The sequence below is a fragment of the Lepisosteus oculatus genome, chromosome 6 (genome assembly GCF_040954835.1).
Source record: "Lepisosteus oculatus isolate fLepOcu1 chromosome 6, fLepOcu1.hap2, whole genome shotgun sequence".
Taxonomy (NCBI): domain Eukaryota; kingdom Metazoa; phylum Chordata; class Actinopteri; order Semionotiformes; family Lepisosteidae; genus Lepisosteus; species Lepisosteus oculatus.
The window spans coordinates 18,328,284-18,347,928 of NC_090701.1; the positions used below are offsets into that span (position 1 = coordinate 18,328,284).

Consider the following 19,645-nt stretch of genomic DNA (forward strand, 5'->3'; position numbering starts at 1 on the left):
GAAATACATGTGCTGCAGGAATCAACAGAATGTTCATAATGTGGTTTCACAATAAATAAACCAAAATAAAAATAAACTTAAACCATTAGTACTGTCATATGAGAAGGGGGTCATATATAGACATGCCAACTACACTGTTCTGGAGACAATTATACCGGAGCACTTGTTTCTTTCACCCTTTTGTGAAACTCTGCTTCACTGTGGGTTCTAAAATTCTTAGTATTACAGCAGTGGGTGTCAGTATGTAAGTAATTGTAACAAGAGTTTGAGCCTTAGAGCATACTAAAGTGTCTAAAAATGCAGCTATAATTGCTCTCAAGACACCAGACCTTCTCACCATCCACTGCTTAATAAATGTTTCAATTCAAAGTAATACAACCAGAGCAAAAGTCTAACCCCTTAAGAACTTTTATCAAGTATTACCACATATTCCCAGAGTTTTTCACTGGAATATGTCTAAATTGAACTAATTTCCAGTGGCAGATATAGTAGTAACTGTCTACAAATCTCGTACTGCACAACGTAGAAAATCTGTACTATCTACACTAACACTGTAAATCTAGTAGGGAGTGTAGATCTTCAGAAAATAATTTTATTTGCCTATTACTTTTTGGCAAATCATAGAAGTATTGCTCTAAGCACAAAAATGTAGAGGCTAATATACTGTAGTATGTTGCTAATACAGCAAAAACCAATAACCAAAAATGTGAATGTATCCAAGTTCACCCAGTTAAAGGAACATTACAGGTACAGCTCATAAGAATTGTAACATCAGCCAGTGATATCAGTAGCTTTCCAAATGTTGGAATAAGACAAAAGTCAGACAGGTTTGGCAGAACAGAGATTGAGTCAAATTATTTTTACCTGCATTTTCTGAAACAGTACATTTTGGAAAGTCATGCAAAACTGTAGGACCTGTGGGGATGGTTGACATTATTAAAGACAGACAGTAGGTCAACAATACCCCCGGGCAAGACACATCAGTGAATTTGTGTGACTGAGTAATCTGCTTTCAAAACAAAACCTTGGGATATCCATCAGGCCACACTAATGAAACAAATCAATAGAATGATCAACAAATCAGCAACTGGCTAATTATGTATAATAAAGAGACAATTATGACCATTATACAATGGATATGTTTAAAGAGAACAAGGCAGGGATGTGAATGGATCAAGCATATTTACATACATAAGAGGTGTAATACTATTTAAAAAAAATCGAATAACCTTGCTTGGTGAGCCACCAAGCTGTGTTAGTGATTTCATTGATAATCCTCACATGCAGCTTAAATTGAACTGAAGAGAGTGCTGCTGACCTAGCCCTTTGGCTGGAGGTGCTTTCCAAAGTGATTTACTGTACCTGTGGAATGAGAACGAGGCACTGGACTTCCAGGCTGGTGTCAGAGGCTGCACAATGGATAACACTGCACCTGGGCCCATGTACTGTAAATACCTCGCCAGCTCTGTTGCATCTCCTCCTGTTCATCAGTCAGTCATTCCAGAAAGTCTAGGAAGCTAATCCCTGTACCTAATTCTCGAATTAAAAGTAAGGCAGCTCTGATTACACTCAAAAAAAGACAAGAGATGGAACAGAAGGCTTGGAAAAGTCCGAAATTACAGCATTTCTATGAGGTCTGGATTCTTAATTTTCACTAAACTTTGCACATTACTTAAAATATGTTCAGTTAACAAAATACTGAGAAAGTTCCTAAAATATCAGTTGATATCATAACATATTTTTAGAAGATTTGGAAAAATGTGCTGTATAGCCGCTAAAAAAGACAAAACAGGAAAACTAACATAGAAAATGAAGAGTGATAATCCCGTTTCATATCAGCCACTCATATTTGTTGTTCTCTTTTAATCCATAATTAAGTTACTGCTTGAACAGAAAAAAATGGGAAAACAACATCAATGCAGCTAACAACTGTTTTGTTTTAAATTGAGCCCTTCAAAAGTGCAATTTCTCGTTTTAACTAAACTATTGTGGATATGTATTATTTTTTTAATCAATATTCAACAACATAGTATAAAATAACAATTAAACTCTTATATAATGTATTAAATCAAAACAGCAGGTTTGAAATTAATTCTTGTTTAAGGGATTAATTCTATATGATATAAATATAAGGTACATACAAAGACATTTAACAGATTTATTTAGCTACTGGGAGGCAGTTTGAAATGAAACGTCTGGAAGAATGCTAAGACAAGGATGTGTCAGTGTGGCCATGCTGATCAATATGAGGGTGTCACTGAGTAAGTGTAGTGTGTACTGTATATCATCTCGAACATTCTGTCAAGCTGCCTGTCCGATGTGCCCAAGCATTGCCAAATGAAAAACCATGCATCCATTTTCTAACCACTTCATGCCATTCGGGTGCAAGGAAGTGCCCAACTTAGACAGAACAGCAGTCCATTGCAGGGCACACACATAGACACAAACACGCACACCCACACCAGGGCCAATTTTCCCAGGAGCCAATGATCTACCAGGATGTCTTTGGACCAGGAGAACACACAAACTCCACACAGATAGCACCCCAAGAATAGAACCCAGGGCCCCAGCGTTGCAAGGAAACAATGTTGACCACTGTGTCACCATGCCACCTACTAAGTTGAACCACAAACACACAAATTAAGAGTCTGTAAATCGATAACAACTTGTAGCCTCTGTTTCCTCTCTGTTAATAAATTCTTGGGCCAAGTACATTGATTACTTTGAATCCATACCACCTGCAATTTGAGTCTTTTATGAAGAAATTCTTCAACAGCTTTCTAAAAATCAGAATACACCCTATAAAATGCTCTATGCACACTATTATTATTATTATTATTATTATTATTATTATTATTATTATTATTATTATATGCATTCCTGCCATTGCTTGTTCAAAGAACTGTAAAATTCTACAGATGATACAGTATTATCTATCTTTTCTAAATCCATGATCAAACTTCTTTTCAAGTTAAGTTCTATTTATTGCTTTAATAACCTTGCATGTAATACAATAACACTGTCATAACACTGGCAATATTCAAATTAGTGGCTATTACCACTATTTCGACATACTGTACTGCTGAAAGAGTTTTGTTAATGGCCTACAAATTATATCTCTTGTTTTCTTAAGTACAATAATTGGAACCATTATGTTCTGAAGACTTGTTCATATGAACTTTTTCTGGATCGTGTAACACTTCTTCTATGATATTATTATTTAATAGAAAACTCTGTTTTCTAGGCCTGAGGCATACTGTATGCTTCTTCCCTGGTAAACACTTGACTGAAATATTCATTTAATACATACAATTGCACTATCATTATCTAAATGTTTCCCATTTTATCTTTCAAATGCTTCACTTCATCTTTTAGTGTTATTTATTATTTATTTTATCATACACTGCAATAATCCTTTCCTTCTCTCTTGGCATTTCAAATATAATTTTAATCTGTGCTTGCAGATCATTATACTGTATATCTGTATCACAGATTTCCTGCCTCTGATATTCTTTTACTCTATGTGGAATAAAAGGATTCTCTGCTTTAAGCGGTATCTCTTTAAACTCTTTCCATCCATTCTCTACTGATGTCATATCTATTCAATTCCAGTCTATGTCTCTTATGACCTGTCCCAACTTTTTTCCAGAAATTTCAAACATTGCTCTGATTCTCTTCCTGTACATTTTGCTCTGGATTCTACCTGGACATTTTCAAAGTACAGTACATATCAAAGCATATATATTTTGACCATAGTCCCCTAATAGATCTCTTACCCACGTCTTTCTCACTCTTTCCTGATAGTTTGAAAAGACTGCATCAATACAGCAAAAATAATAAGGAACAATAAATGGTCTCTAATGAATAAGGTTCAGTTTTAATACAAAATGTGATGCTTTTTCCCTGAAACTTCAAGGCATCTCTTTAAACAGAAACATTCCTAGAAACTCTATTACAATACTTTTTGTTTTCATCTGTAGTTCAGCTGAGAAATGAGGACGAATTGCTGTGTACTTACTATTTTTGACAAATAATAAGTGGTAATAAAAATGTCTCCAATTGTTTTCATTATATTCGTTTGAACAGAAATAGTATTGATAATGTAATTAAACTGGTCACCCCTAGATCATATATTTCTCCAATTAGATTTCCTTGGAGATCTACAGTAGGAAGAAAAACTGGCATAAATCCTGCTTCTTTCATAGGGGGGCAGTACACACATCCCTCCCAGCACACTGTTACTGGTCATGCTCCATTTCAGGCAAAGCAGGGACAATGAAACAGGAGAGTTAAAAGGGGCTGACATCCAATAGCACAACGTGCGAGGAGAGCCTTTCACTGGCTGAGTCGACAGGGAGGGCTGTGGGGAGGGCCAGCAAGGACTGAATTACACAGCCACAGACAATAAACGTGAAAGGGAGGCGGTGGGGAATGGGATTGGACACAACAGCTCTATTTGTGGGCTGTGAATTGCTTCAGGGGACGGAGGAACATGTAAAACGAGGTCTGCCAGCTGAGCTGTGGTGTAGCAGGGCGATATTTCATGAGCTTTCCTCACAGGTCGACACTAAGCCAATGATTTTTGTTTTCATTTCTCCGTAATAAATAACGCACCACACAATCCTATCCAGGGGGCCCTGTACTGTATATCACAGTCAAAGCCAGAGGAGACTGCCACTTCTTCTGTTTCAACACCACTCCAGGGAGGTCCAACCTAATCTTTACCAGCTCAGGTAGATGACCGATTACATAATTAATAGTAAAATACAGGAGGCATTAATATAACACAATAAATTCCATTCTTCAATATTTCATCATCTATTAGTTTTAAAGGGAAAGATCCAGTAGAATGTTGAAATGTACTGCATGGGTCATGGTCACAAAGAAAAAAAAAACTATTTGGTACCTTTTTGTTTCTATTTAACACGATATAAACATAGTAACTCATCCACGTTTAAGTATATACAGTATTAATCGGCAATATATTACTAACTGGTAAAAGTAAACCATGTTAACACTTTAAAATTATTTTATTTCACAAGGCAAGAGAATACATTCTCTTTTACATAGGAAACTCCTACACCAAAAAGTCAGCCCTATAAACCCTGTATTTATCCAGCAGAAGATTTTTTAAGAATTGACTTGTTCAAAATGATGAACTGGAGTGTACCCAGTTGTACAGAGAAGCATGTGAGTGAAGTATCTTGCGCAAGAATATAAATGCAGTGTTCAACCTGGGATATGAACCACAATCTGTCTCATAAGCTGCCAGTTAGAAGTCTAGAGTTGAGGTGCTTATTTTCATCCCTGTAACACTCCAGTAATTATCTGCACAATAAGACTTTTTGCCTTATATGTGTACTTGCTTTCTTTTTAGCAGCACAGTTTTAATCTCACAAAAATGTCAAACTACAAGGAATTCTCAATTAAATGAGTTTCAGAATCGCCGTTTTCTGAGGTACTTTTGGACAGCTTGGTGGTGCAGTGTTCAGTATTTGCTGCCTTGCAGGTCATCAGTTAGAAAGGTTTTGCATGTTTTGTCACAAATCTGATGGCAAACACCAATCTGTGATGTTATCCACAAATACATAGTTTTGAGTCAGTCAGACATCCCCATAAGAAAACGTTTTAATATAAAATTCAGTAGTTTCACGTAATTATTTAGCACCTGAAGAAACGAAGGAAATAAACCTTTATGACAATGCTTTGTTCACCTAACAGTTTTTGACATTAAATGTATATACTGTACAGTAAGTGGTGAAAAATCAAAATACAGAATTTTCATTACTGCTTATTTCAAAGTGCAATTGTGAGATAGGCATGTTTCTCTGTGCCTTTTACACTTCACAGCATATTCTTTGTGCAAAAGAGGAACCTATTGAGTTAAAACAAATTTAATGACAACTTGTATTCTACTCAGATCCATATCGGTGATGGCAAAATGTCACAGGCAGGGAGCTCTGTTTCACTTTTATTTCTCACTTTCACTATTCTGAGGCGCCAGTGCAATTCAGAAACTCCTAAGAGCTCTGAGCTCAGACAATGGACCTGTTTTTGCATGGGATTGTGGTAAGTGGTCTGAAGATATTATGTTTCTGCCACCTGGAAATAGTTTTACAGTCCATTTAAATGGGAGTGTTCTATAATACAGCTTTAAAAAGGGTGAAAGGAAATGAAGGCAATGCAATGCAACCACCACTTAACCATTATACATACAATTAGAAAGCAATAATAGCTAAGAATCAATTTTCCAGTAGCCTGGGGGCTTATTCTGAGCACAGCCTCTATCTTTTCTTGGTAGGAGAAACTATACGATGAAGACATGTAACTCCATTAGCTCGATGGGTGCTCAGAATTTTGCCTTAAGCAATGCGTGATTCATTGGTGGTTTACTCTTTGTGGTGCAATGTCTTACTTGAAACAGAGTCTCTCTATAACACGGTGGATATTAGGTTCTCAGATCCACTGGTGGCTACAATTCTTTCTTCACTATCAGCCAGTTTTCTCGAAGGACGATTATCTAATGAGTGTTAATCCAGTCATTAGGTTTAAATATTAACACTGAGAAAGAGCACAGATAGACATTGTATTGATTTCTTATTGGTTTAGTTTAAATGGTATATATACTGTAGCACAGAGTTAGAATGTGTTCAGTACATATCATTACTACTCTGCACTTAGCTCTAAGCCTTAGAATAGATCGGAATACAGCAGCAGAACTGTAACTGATCTGATAACATCTTCACAAAACACAATAAAGGCAGTGGTCAGTATGAGGTGTCGAAACCAGTCAAAGAACACAAAAGGTCATATAAGACCAAGATAAGCTTGGTCCTGGAGTGGCCAAGGATTAGCCAGTAATTCCAATGGTTCTGAGGCACACAAAAAAAGATCAGGAGGACTTATATTCTCTTGGAGAGCATCCAGGGCACAAAGTCTTAATGGCAGGAAGCTGAATTCACAAGAGAAACTCTCCATCGCAATGCAGAGCTGGTGTCTGTGGTCATATAGAAAAGAGAAAAATAGGAACAGAGTCAAGAAAGTCAAGAAAAGGGAAAGAGCCCAGAAACCTGACACGGAGAAATATTCTGCGATAAGCTTCCCAAACCTCTAGAAAAACACAGTGAAACACTGAAGCAGTATGAAAAAAATTATTGTGAGCTAAGGAGACAGGTGGGGCTGGGTGATCTTGCAAGGCTCACGTGACTGACTTTCTTCTAAACGCTCTGTGGAGGGGAGGTGACTGGTGGTCATGACTGCATTCTGCCTGAAAGGGAACTGCAGTTCACACTGAATACTGCAGTGTTGAAATATGGCAACATAAAATGCCCAACTGCAGCCCCCGTCAAGATACTTCGGAGTTGAAGCTACTTCACCTTCACGCCCAATTATGACTATTGGAAACATGGGCTCCTCAGAGTATGCAGCATTCTGCTAATTACTCATTTTTAAAAGACATTTTTCTTGCTCTTAACAGTTATTCATAGACCTGAGTAACTGAAAAAAAATAGTCTGCATTGTGAGGCTAATGATCTGTGCCTGTGGCTGGAAGGCTGTCGGTTCGTATCCCAGAGGCAGAGGAATCCTACTCCGTTGGGCCCCTGAGCAAAGGCCCTTAACCCCAACTGCTCCAGGGGTGCCGTATAAATGGCTGACCCTGCGCTCTGACCCCAAGCTTCTCTCCCTGTCTGTGTGTCTCATGGAGAGCAAGTTGGGGGTATGCGAAAAGACAAATTCCTAATACAAGAAATTGTATATGGCCAATAAAGTGATCTGATCTTATCTTAGGTGCCTGTAGCACATTGACAATATGGACCATGTTTGCACCAAGGTGCACCAAGGGCTGAATGAAATACCTGTATGTACAGTAGGTTCTGGAACACACAAGTTTACATAAAACATGTTGGTCTAGCTGATTATGCAATTGTGACTGTCCTTTGCACCACTGACATCCTGACACATTTTTAACTTGTCAGTTGGAAGTCAGTTACCCTCATTTTCATGATATTAACGTCTATAGTAATTGTGCTAGGGTGTATCCTGGAACTGCTCTCTGTCTGAAGTCTTACAACATTGTGAGAAAAATCCACTTCTCCAGACTTTGAAGCATCCGTAGCTAGTTTTTATTTTTCTGGCAGCTGCCTAAACAATTAAGTTGATCTGTCTTTTCTACATGATGTTTGATCCCCGGCACTTGTTTTTTTTTTATTTTAAAGCAAGAACTTAATTTACATTTGAAAGTTAGTTTTAATTAAGTACCTGTTTTTGGATTTTTGTGCCTTGTTGACCTTGATTCATTACTTTCCCCGAGCTGCCTATCCTTTTCATTTGTAAATGAGATTTCATTTCTAAATTTGTGCATGGCTTGTACTCCATTTCATATGATGTGGTTTATACACAGTATGTGAGTACATCCTGAAAACTAATGACAACAAAAATCAGATGGGAGAGAGAGATGTAAAGCAAGAAACATACAGTACAGTGCAATATTTTACATACTTTCTATGTGAATAATACCATGGAATCTAAGCTTAAAACATTCCACAGCTATGTAGAAAAAACTAAAATATTACTTTATACTGGATATACATTTCTTCAGACTGCATGATTCAAAAATGAATCCAAACCCTCCATCTCACGAACCTTGCTAAAAAACCCTTACTTGTTGATCTACACCACCTGTTCAGCAGTGTCTGACCACCTCATTAGAATTGAATTACATTTTTAATTGGGTTAGATCTATCCTGACTCAGTCTGCCCCTATAGCTGTTGAGACAAATACTGCAGACTGCAAAGTCCCTCTGGACTGACGTAGAAGCACGTAGACTCTTGCAATTTCTGATCAAAGATGTCTTAAATTGGCTTCTCTTGCAGTAACTAATAGGCTGTTGGACTTCTTAATTTCTACCACTGTCGAAGAAGCACTCCATACCTTCATATCACATTTCAGTCTTACTCTATAAGCCCACTACTGTTGTAGAAGTCATCTAGAAAATGAAATTCTCTATGAAAATATGAATGCTATTATTAATTTATTCAAAAGACAAAATATTACAATATAACTTATTGTTAATAGCCTTATTGTATTGAAATATATAACTCAAAAAGGTTGTGTCACATACTCTTTATGTAGTCTAACACAGTGCAGGATAAATAAGCTTTAAAAGTGCAACATAACTAAAGGCAGATGTGATACAAGGTTCCTCAATTAACTTGTCTGCATATGGTATTAGGCAAAGCTGTGATATGCCTACAGGGAATGTTAGAGTTCACCTGTCCTTTTTGCATTCCCTATTACCTCTTACAGTAAGTACGAAATCACAAAAACGTATCAGCATGTGTCATTAATAATGTGTCCTGGTGGGTAAGCAGATGAGAGCCTGCTGTAAGAATGCTGTAAACATCGAAATGTGAAGTCAGTAAAGCATTCAGGCTTGTCTATCCACCATTGTTCACCTCCTACCAACTAACAGGAAACGCCCATGATCAACCCAAATTCAGTCAATCACATCCTGCAGCCCATGAGGGCTACCAAATTCTTCACCATGAAGAGATCCCCCAGCACGATGGACAATAATAAAATGATAAAACCCTTAGCTGTGCCACATGTAGGGAGACAGAAGAAAGCTTTTGCTGAGGTCTATGTGTAAGCAGTAGTGTAGTGGTGATTACGTATCAAATACTGATGCCAGGTTTCAGAGCTGGGCTGTTGTTAATGATAATCTCACTGTACAGTATTACACATTTCTATGGAATATCCTTTCTACGAGAGAAAGATTTTTTGATTCTCTTCCAATCCAAACTCAAAGCTTACCTTTTTACCACAGCCTACATCTGACAGCTCTACATTCTAGCTGTACCATATAAATATGTTCACTCATTTATTTTTTCTTTTACTTTTTATAGTACTTTTTTGTCTTTTTTATCACTATGTACAGCATTCTAGGGTTTGGAAAGGCACTTTATAAATCAAAGTTGGTATTATTTTTATTACACATAATTCTTAAATCTGTGCCAAATCTTTTAGCACACTATCTGTTTGACAGAATGACAGGTAGCCCAGGTACTGATCATAATGCGGAGTCAGATAGAGAGAGTCCCCTAAGTATATTTTTACATATGAATCACACCTCGTGTGACTTTTGAACTTTATCATCAGAAATTCTAAATTTAACTGTCAATTTTACGTTTCTTAGGAAGAAATCAAATTATCTTGGATTCTGTGTTGTGTCTTTCAAAAAGCTCCCATCTCAAAAAGCTGCTCGTTCCTTCTCAATTGTTTTGTAAATAATTTTATAAAATTACTCTCTCTCTCTGTGTACTTTATCATTTGACTGACTTGTAGAGCGATATGTCTGAAAATTAATATGCACAGGACATGCATACAAGCAATCTGCTTCAGGGTTTCTGGACAAAGTTTGCACATTAGATTGTGAAAGCACTGTTTTTTAATTGACTCTAAGATAAAATAAATGAAGGTGCCTGGTTAGTGTCAGTGCTGCCTAAATTCTGCGGGGGTTGTCTCCAACTGCAAAAGATAGCAAAGAGTCCCAAAATTAAATGCGAAGACAGAACAGGAACAATAAAACTAAAATTTCCTTCCAAGACTGTTCTGTTATTCATATCCATTCACTGTATCACCAGAAGCAAAAATAATTTACCTTTGTGGGCAAGGCAAGCCAAAATCTATACTGAAGCTTTAGCATCAGAAACAGCTGCCAGCACTACTTACATGCCCTACTGTTTTTCACTTTCTAGTGCAAACTGTTGTGCCCCTAGGAAGGTATTACTGTGTGCTTTTTGGAAGAACAGAATAATTTTCTAAGGAGTATGAAATGAAGTTCTCCATTGGTTACACACAAATTCCACTGCACTGCAAATGCTGCAGGCTCTTACCAATTCAAGAACACTAATGTTTAAAACTACATGCAGCAAGTGGTCTTCAATCCTGCATTCACAAAACAATGCTGCATATGATAATCTCCTGACACTCTTCGGCTAATGAAAGCATGTAAATTGCACTCATTGTGCTTTCTGAGAAAGAGACAACCAACTCAAAGTTCACATCAACAAGCATCTGAAATAGCTTAAATAGGTCCTGTACGTTTAAATGTATTTCTCTTGTTGTCAAGTAAGTTTCTGGGAATTTCATTTTGAAGGTCTTAATGCCAAATGCACAGAGAGAACAATAACAACCAAAGTCAAATGTTATTAAAAAATAACATTATGGAGTCTACGAAAAGGTTAAAAAAACTTTGTAACCGAGTCTTAGTCTTGCTTGGCTTCTATTAGTTTACTGAGCTTAATTTGCTTTAAATTAACCACAAAATGTTGTGTAGTCCATTGCTCCTTTTTTCTGTGTTTTAAATCAATTGTTCTTAAATTACACTGTTCTGTTGATATGGTGACATGGCCTGGTGTTTTCAATCCCTTGGGTCATTCATTATGACTACCTTTTTTATAATAACAAATAACTTTAAATAATAAGTTACTGAAATTAATGTTTCACAACATTTCACAACAATAAATAACTGACATAAAATGTAATTTATTACTGAATTAAAAAAAAATAATGGAGAGCATGGTGGTGCATTGCTGCATGGCATCCCTGGGGCCTACAAGGAGTTTGTGTGTTCTTCCCGTGTTTGTGATTATCAATGAGTGTTAGTTTCATGTGCCAACCTAACACTGCACAGTGCAGGAATGAGTTGGGTTCAGGAGACTACCCAGCCTCCTCAGCTATCTGTGACAGGTGGATAGTGACTGAGGGACATACAAACAGGAAGAGAACAAATAAGGTTGTTCTGCTTCATGGGAGTAGAACTCAAGTAGGCCAGATGGTGAGACTAGTGAGAGATGCCAAGCAGAAAACCAAGAGACAGAAAAGAAAGCCCGTGACTTAAAAAGACGGTGAATAATACTGTAATATAATACTTTGGCTGCTATATTACTCTGTGGGTGTTTACAGTATGTTTTGTGTCAGTAAGCAGCTCACAAACAGAATATGACAAAGCTCATATTCTGATGAACAAGCTACAGTATGTACAGTATTGTGGTATTACAGTATGTATTATGTTTGTTTTTATGGAAGCCAATGTACTTGCAGTGCCATATGTAGTGACAACAGTCTTGAAAACAATAAAAGCATTTCATGGTCTCCAGTTACTGTTTCCCTCTGCTTTGTGTATTCAGATCCTACCTGCCCATATCTCTAATATGGGCATGAATTATTCTAAGATATTATAGTGCATAAATACAGAACATGTTGTTAACCAGAATGTGTAATCTGGAATTATGAACAATTAACATACCAACTTCAATTCAATACAGTTTATGTGGAAGGTTATACAGTTTGAATAGATCTTTAATATAATAATATGGAGCAATAAGAGTATTACAGTAATGTAATCCAGAAGTAATAAAACCATTAACTAATCGGTCAGCCTCAATTAAATGCAAAGGCAGTCATAACGATAGAAAATTTTATGTGTGTAATACTGCAGAAAAGAGCCTCAGAAGTTAAAAGGGGATCCAAAATGTCCCAGATTAATACAGGCAATATCACTTCATATTTGTCCAAATCCATAGGGCAAGGTTTTATTAAGAATTCCCTAATGGTAAGACCAATAAAGCAATATTAGAACCAGATGCAGTACAAACATTGGGTATTCAACTTTTGATAGTTTATACATTAAATGTATACCATGCACCATGCAGCTGGATAATCTGATATGAAATATATGGATGAAAAGTGTTCCTTTTGTCAAAGGTACCAAAACAGAACCTGCAGGAACACTGGTGAAGTAAGGCAGCAGGAATTATCTATTAAAAAGATAGGATCTAAATAAGCTCAAAGCTTTGCGATGACAACCGTTTTGTGTAATTTAATGTTAGATACCACAAAAAACAGTCTTAGATGTCAAAATAAGCTGTTATGCAAATATTTTATATACAAAATTAAATATAGTTATATTTTTAAGTATTATACGGCAACTGAAAAATAGTTTAGTGGATATTTTTTTTTTATTGAAAACTCTAAACATGTAGTTTTTCCCACCAACAAATGTTTTATGGTATTTAAACTTTAAGCTCAACATTTTGGTTTCCAAGCTGCAAAAATACAGTAAGATACATAGTAGACATATTCTGATTACTATAAGTAATAAAAACTTAGTGGATACTTAAACTTAGTGGATGACTTTTAAAACTCATTAAAAGTCCTAGAATCATAAAAATATCATCAAAATAAGGACTAGGCTGAAAGTTAGCAGTTTCTTTCTTGTTTTGTTGCACTTGAGAGAGCTGTTAGCAAAACAGAGCATGCTTCTCCACTGGTGCACAATAATTTGTTTTTTCACTTAATCGCTTGTGGAATAACACTAAAACATGGAAGGAAGGAGTCTGAGTGAGAAACAGAGAATAAAGACTGAGGTGGGTGAAGACATAAGAAAAAATGACGGCTCTAAATAAGCAATAGCGTGGTGAAAAGCAGAGAGCAGCCTAAATGAGATGGCTGTAGCTATCCTTAAAACTTAACAAACACATCCATCATTAGATCAAAGAAGGCTACAGACAGCTGGGACTGTGTATCCTGAAACACAAATAAGAACATTCTCAAAAAGGTATTCTCTACTACTGTATCTTCAGTTCTTTTAAAATATGTAGAAAGCACAAAACACATACTGAGCACCCAGACAAAGAGTCATCGAATAGAGCATTGCCTCCCTTAAACTCTTTTTAGCAAATATCAATTTTGTCTGGACTTAAAATACCATCTGTGTAAATTGCCCAACATGTACTGTACATACTGAATACTGGGGCAAAAATGTAGAGGTAAAATATGGACTCATTTGTTCCTTTAGTTTAGCTTTTATTACTCATTTGGTTTGCAAAGGCTCATTAACCTAATTAATCCAAGCTGGTAGTATTTTAGTAAACCAGCTTACTAGAAAATGTTAGGTTTCTATTCCAAATATATATGACTTCAATTCCACCTTCACCAGGTAAACATTGTGCCTTCCCCAAAACTGGTTTCTATGATAATTTACACACTATGCATAAAATGCCAATTAAATCAGTACTTGATTTTGTCCTGGGGAAAAAATGAGGTATAGTCCGTAAGTGTGGGTAAGCTGAAAATATACCAAAGGATTTGCAAAGCAAAAGGAAAGGGGAAAAATATAGAATCCACATTCGGTGGAGAAAAGAGAAATAGTACATGGAAGCAGGGAATGTTCACAGCAAGGATGTCAAAAATTGTCACCCTGTCACAAATATACCACAAATATTCAAACGTGCTCCATTCACATATTCACTGCAATGAATTACACTTCAGTGCAAATATTTTTGGCAGGAAAATCATTTGACACTGTATGTCTAATAAGGATATCTGGAAAAGCAATTAATTAAGAACCAGTTTGAGTATCCAACCATCCTTATTCATCTAGTTGTGTTAAAAAATTATACAGAATTATTAGCTGAGCTTTCCCAGCCTAAGGAAAATTGTACCTCTATGGGTCTCAATTCTCAGGAAACTAACTTTCAGCAAAATAACCTGTATTTCAACAGAAACTGGAAAGCATGATTTGTTTGCCATTCCAATAGAAAACAAACTAAGCTGTGTGATGTTATGATTTTACCTGAAAGGTGATGTTCTGATTAATATGGGACACACAGAACTGCTTCAGGAAGCGTTCATCCTCACTCCAGAAGAGTCGGATGTCAGGAATTTTGTAAAGAACCATGGCCAGCCTCTCCAGCCCCAGACCGAATGCCCAGCCAATCTTGTCTTGAGCCCCAGCTGCAAAAATATATGCAGAGTTATCAGTGTGTTTGTACAAACATACTAAGTTCACAAAAAACAGCCTAAAAAATTAAAGATTCATATTTTTCACTTTGCAGCAGGCATCTTGCCTGTATAAACACACAAAACCCTCAGCATATCAGTGTGGACTGCTGTGGATGTCCCTCCCAACAGATGGACAAAAGTTCCTACTTTGCTACTGAACACAACAACTAGCAGTACACAAAGAAAAGAAGTTGTCATACAGGCCACAGATATATTTAAAAACAGAGTCAGCACTACACTGAAAGACAAAAGTCACTTTTTCCTTCATAATACTGATTTCTCATGGACTTGTTGAGACATTGAGGTCTAAATATAAAGTATAAGCACTATTTTATATCTCTTTTCCACACTATTTTCATTTTCTTTCCTATCTTTTCTCTTAAAAATCACCACTGCATTAAGGGCTCCTCAGTGGTTTCACTAGTAAAGGCCTTTGCTCCAGGAATAGGCTGAGTTGTGTGGCTCAGACATCACAGTCTCAGCCATGACATCAAAACTGACAGAGCAGAGCTTGGACAACGTGCTAGTTAGTCCACAGGATCCTCTCATTTTTCAATATAATCCGATGGCTTGCCAGATACGAAGGCAGGAGCTACTGCTACAAATTCTAAATTGGGTAGGTATACCATAAAATACAATAACTGGCTATTACACATTTAAAAAAACAGAGAAAAACATTGAACTCTGTACTAGTTCTACCCCCTGCAAACAACCTACACTGAATTTATTTTGTAACTTTAAAATACAATATCGAGACAGTACTTAAGTAAATATATAATTTTAAAGAACCTTACCTGAAGGTCCTACAACTAATGTTGCTATATTTCTATTTTTATTGTAGATACAGAAAATACTCAACTGCAATTGTAGTAATCAATGCCATTTTTAATAACCTAAGCACTGGGCGGAATCAAGAGGTTGCAGAATTGTGTAGTTTTTTCATTAGTATGGAATTTGAGATTTCAGCCAACCTACTCAATAATATTCCACCCCAGGCCTGCCCATACACTTTGTCAGATAGATATATATATATAACATATAAATATATGAACACTTCGAGGAAACGGCATATATTCAAAGACATGGATTTTAATTTCTGTAAATGGGAGTTACCTAAAGTTGTAGTTTTTGTACTTTGTACTTTTTATCTACAGACGCACACTTCGATTGTTGTTAATTAGAAGGTCATTTGTCATTCTAAGACTGAGGCAATACAGGTGGCTGACGAACCACAACATAAAAAGCACAGTATGAAATCCTCATTAAAATACAATAGATCATTGCCTAGGGAAAAAAAAAAAACACGTCAAAAGAAGTTTCAAATAATAAAAACACATAAGAGGAATAGTTATGGTTATCAGTCAGCCAGGGTTACCCATGGTTGTTGGCACAACAGTGATTCCTGGGGCTTGCCAGACACCTGTAAACTTCAATTGACATTAGTCAAAATCACATCGCTCCTCCATTTTGAATTAACTGTGATCTATGGTTCAGTGGAGCTAGCAGTATGCTTCAAGTTGAAAGGACCTCAGAAGTGGCCATTTTGTAAGGCTACTGTATGTCCTCATTCTCCTGTAATAGAGGGGGTGTCAACATAAAGCTTAATAATAAGCAATTAACAATACCGAACTGTGTGGTAACAACATACAGCAAATTCAAAAGTATTTCTAAACTGTGTTTTTTTAAAGACACAGAAGGTCAACATACAGACACCTTGCCCTTTTTTCAACTAAAGGGAATGACTAATTTTTTTTTTTGCCCAGCCTGCAACGCAAATATAAATACAATTATATCCGAAATCTTACAACACAAGACCTGCATACAAAAAAAGAAACTGAAAGGAATAGGCAGAAAGAAACCTCGAGTCACCTAATTAAAGCTCTGTTTCAATATGCCACTGAGGGTTGAGAGAAATTCAATTTCACCTTTGACTGTGTTCGTATTTCTCGCTGCCATCATTTCCAAGCTGGAAGCTGAACGCCTGTCTGCAATCCAATGCGCTTAAGAAATATAATAGAAAGTCTACAATTGATTTTCAAAATAAACCTCATTTATAAATGACAAGCCAGCAGCATTTTGTATGAAGATTGTGAGGGTTCAAGGTTCAAAATGACACCCCAGGTTCACAAGCACATCACAGCCAGCGATGCAATTAGTCCTGTGCCAGTTCTTCAGCTGAGAGAGGGGGGCAGAAGGTGACCATGGGTGAGAACTCCTTGCCCATGACAACATATTACTCAGAAGTCAATACTGTGTATGAATATGCAATAAAAAATACTGTCAGATCTGGTCACAAATTAATTAGATCTGTGGGATATTAATCAAGAGAAATGGGATTCTATTGAAAGCCCAAAGGTCCATGCGAATGTGCTATGCAAGATACATACCTTTTTAAACTAGTATTGTGCCTTATTTGGAAACCAGTCATTATTACCTTAATATGATTATCTAATTTGTAAATTCAGAAACCCCTAAGGAGTCAGATTCCAAGAAGGAAACTGTGGAGTTGGAGTACAACAGCTGTTTTGTAAAATGGAGAGGGGCACACGTTTCCAAATTGGATGGGAAAGGTATATTCCAGGTGGCTACCAAATCTGCTGGAAAATGTTTCATTCTGAGAATGAGTTCCTCAACAGTTGGTTTTCTTGGCCTTCACAGAAAATGCATTAATTAGGTTATTGTTTAGGAAAGTGATCTAAAATTTAAGATTAATTATTCTGCTGCAGTAATTTCTAAATACTTTGTGATATATCAGCAGTATTGAAATAATGACAGCATAATAACCCTTTGATGACAATACATTTAATATTTAGTAATGAATATCAACAAACTTTTTAGTTGGTTTTAAATGAGGAGTTTCTTGTTGTTTAACACAGGCACCAGAAGAGAGTTCTTCATTTCTAATTTTGGATTTGTTTCAGTTGACAGGTTTTTGTGAGAACTGAAATAGATTGATGCAGCATTTCAATTTGAATTTGTGCTCAATTCTGACCATGTCAGAAACACAGAAATGGAGAGCAAACTGACCACTAACCACAGAACATAGAAACACCAAGATACCACAGAACTGTATTTCCAGGACATTCTGGTCTACCAATCACTGTAACAATGAACAGAGCCATAGAAGGGAAGTCATTCACTCTTAGTTTGTTGGAAAAATTCAAAGAAACTCACCACTGGATTGAATGTATTGATTACCTGACAAGAATGGCTAAGGAGTAAATGACAAAGACAAATAGCAAGATAAGCTATTCTAGAATATATTCTATATTCCAGAACAAAATAATGTAATAACAGTTACTGACTATATTCCTAGTTTTCACTTGAGTGCTCATCATCGTCTATAATTTCTGTCACTGAATGATTGATTTTTGCAATTTTATACACAAATAAGGACCCTTGAATACAAAAACATTCTGCAATATATCACAGACACATTTGAAATTACAGAAACTGCAGTAGAACACAAACCTAAATCTCATAAATAATATATACTGTGCATATCACATAAATCCTAAACTGTGAATAATGAATACAGTACATATAGCATGCATATACAGTACACTTCTTCCTGCAACAAACAAATAAATAAGTCTTCCTAATAGATGCAGGTGTAATAAAAAAATATATTAGAAGGAAAGCAATCCAAAACAGCTATTATAAAGCATAACAATATTCCAACTAATTCATACTTTGCCATCAGAACAAGTGTTGAACCAAGTTTTCCTGTCTTGCAATAGGATATACAGTATCCTAGGTGTTCTTCACAAACACCTGAGTCTGTCCTTACACTGTTATGCCCATTCCTGTCCACTCTAAATACCTCCCAGCCTATGCAGGGAAGGTGAAGGAACTGTGTTCTACAGTGTTGTACTCCAGAAGGTTTCACTATGTATCGAGACACCATGACATCTTTGACAAGGGTAACGAGAAACTGACTTTCATGCCAAGGGTAACTTAATCATCAGGCTCCCCACATCTGCCCGTCAAAGCACTGGCACGTAAATCGTGCGTAAGCAAGAAGGGGGATGTAAATGAAAGGACAGTTTGCTGTGAGGATCCAGGCAGCAGGAGGGACTGATGTCCAGCAGTGTTGTGAGCGAGTATCGGCAAGCAAGGAAGGCACAGGCAAAAAGAACAAGTCATGGTGCTCGCTGTGCTGTGACAGTGGTGGTTGTACAGTTCTTGGCAGACAAGCAAATACTCTTGCATCGTGATTCCACTACGCCAGACGCACTGAGATTCGTACTATTTATACACCACTCAAATCATGTGAGACTGAGTCACTTTTTTTTTTCTAAAACCATCCAAGGTGTTGCTTGCAACACATCACACACCACCGAGGGTGAGATAATTGCATTCAGGGAGACGTTTCAATTATCCATTCAGCAGCACCGTCATTAACAGCTCCAGAAATTAAGAAACAGATTCGCGATCAGAGAAGGTTATGGATGCAAATGAAAGGGTTTTCCAGACTTTTTTCAGTACTTTTGTTCCACAGTGTAAAACAAACTTGGCTGCTATGCTGCTTTACAACTGTAATCCTTATTATTAGTGTTACTTACAACAGTTATAGTCCCATCCCGGGTGGATCGAATGATAACGAACTTCATCATCAACATAAAAACAATATTATTAGCAATCTCTTTTCTCCTGCTCTGGCTACAGTATTTCTCTACAATTTCACTGCTACATCTTTTTCTTCAAGCATGTACTTTTCTTTTGGTCTAGAAAAAAAATAATAGCACATACTATGTTATAGGGCAGCATGGTATTCATGCAGGTTTATTTCAGGTG

At 36.7% G+C, this 19,645-nt stretch overlaps 1 protein-coding gene across 4 annotated transcripts in view; it reads right to left on the bottom strand.

Annotated features, from left to right (window-relative positions):
• Nucleotides 1-19,645, bottom strand: part of fars2 (phenylalanyl-tRNA synthetase 2, mitochondrial) — a 187,815-nt gene that overhangs the window by 71,972 nt on the left and 96,198 nt on the right. For 2 of the 4 annotated variants that reach the window (XM_015354589.2, XM_015354587.2), the window contains exons 6-7: nt 16,774-16,848; nt 14,640-14,800 (exon numbers count right to left, since the gene is read on the bottom strand). In XM_015354589.2, the coding sequence (XP_015210075.2) occupies nt 14,640-14,800; nt 16,774-16,848 (236 nt within the window). The remainder of the gene's footprint in view (nt 1-14,639; nt 14,801-16,773; nt 16,849-19,645) is intronic. The other 2 variants (XM_069191040.1, XM_006634397.3) reach the window with 1 other exon arrangement.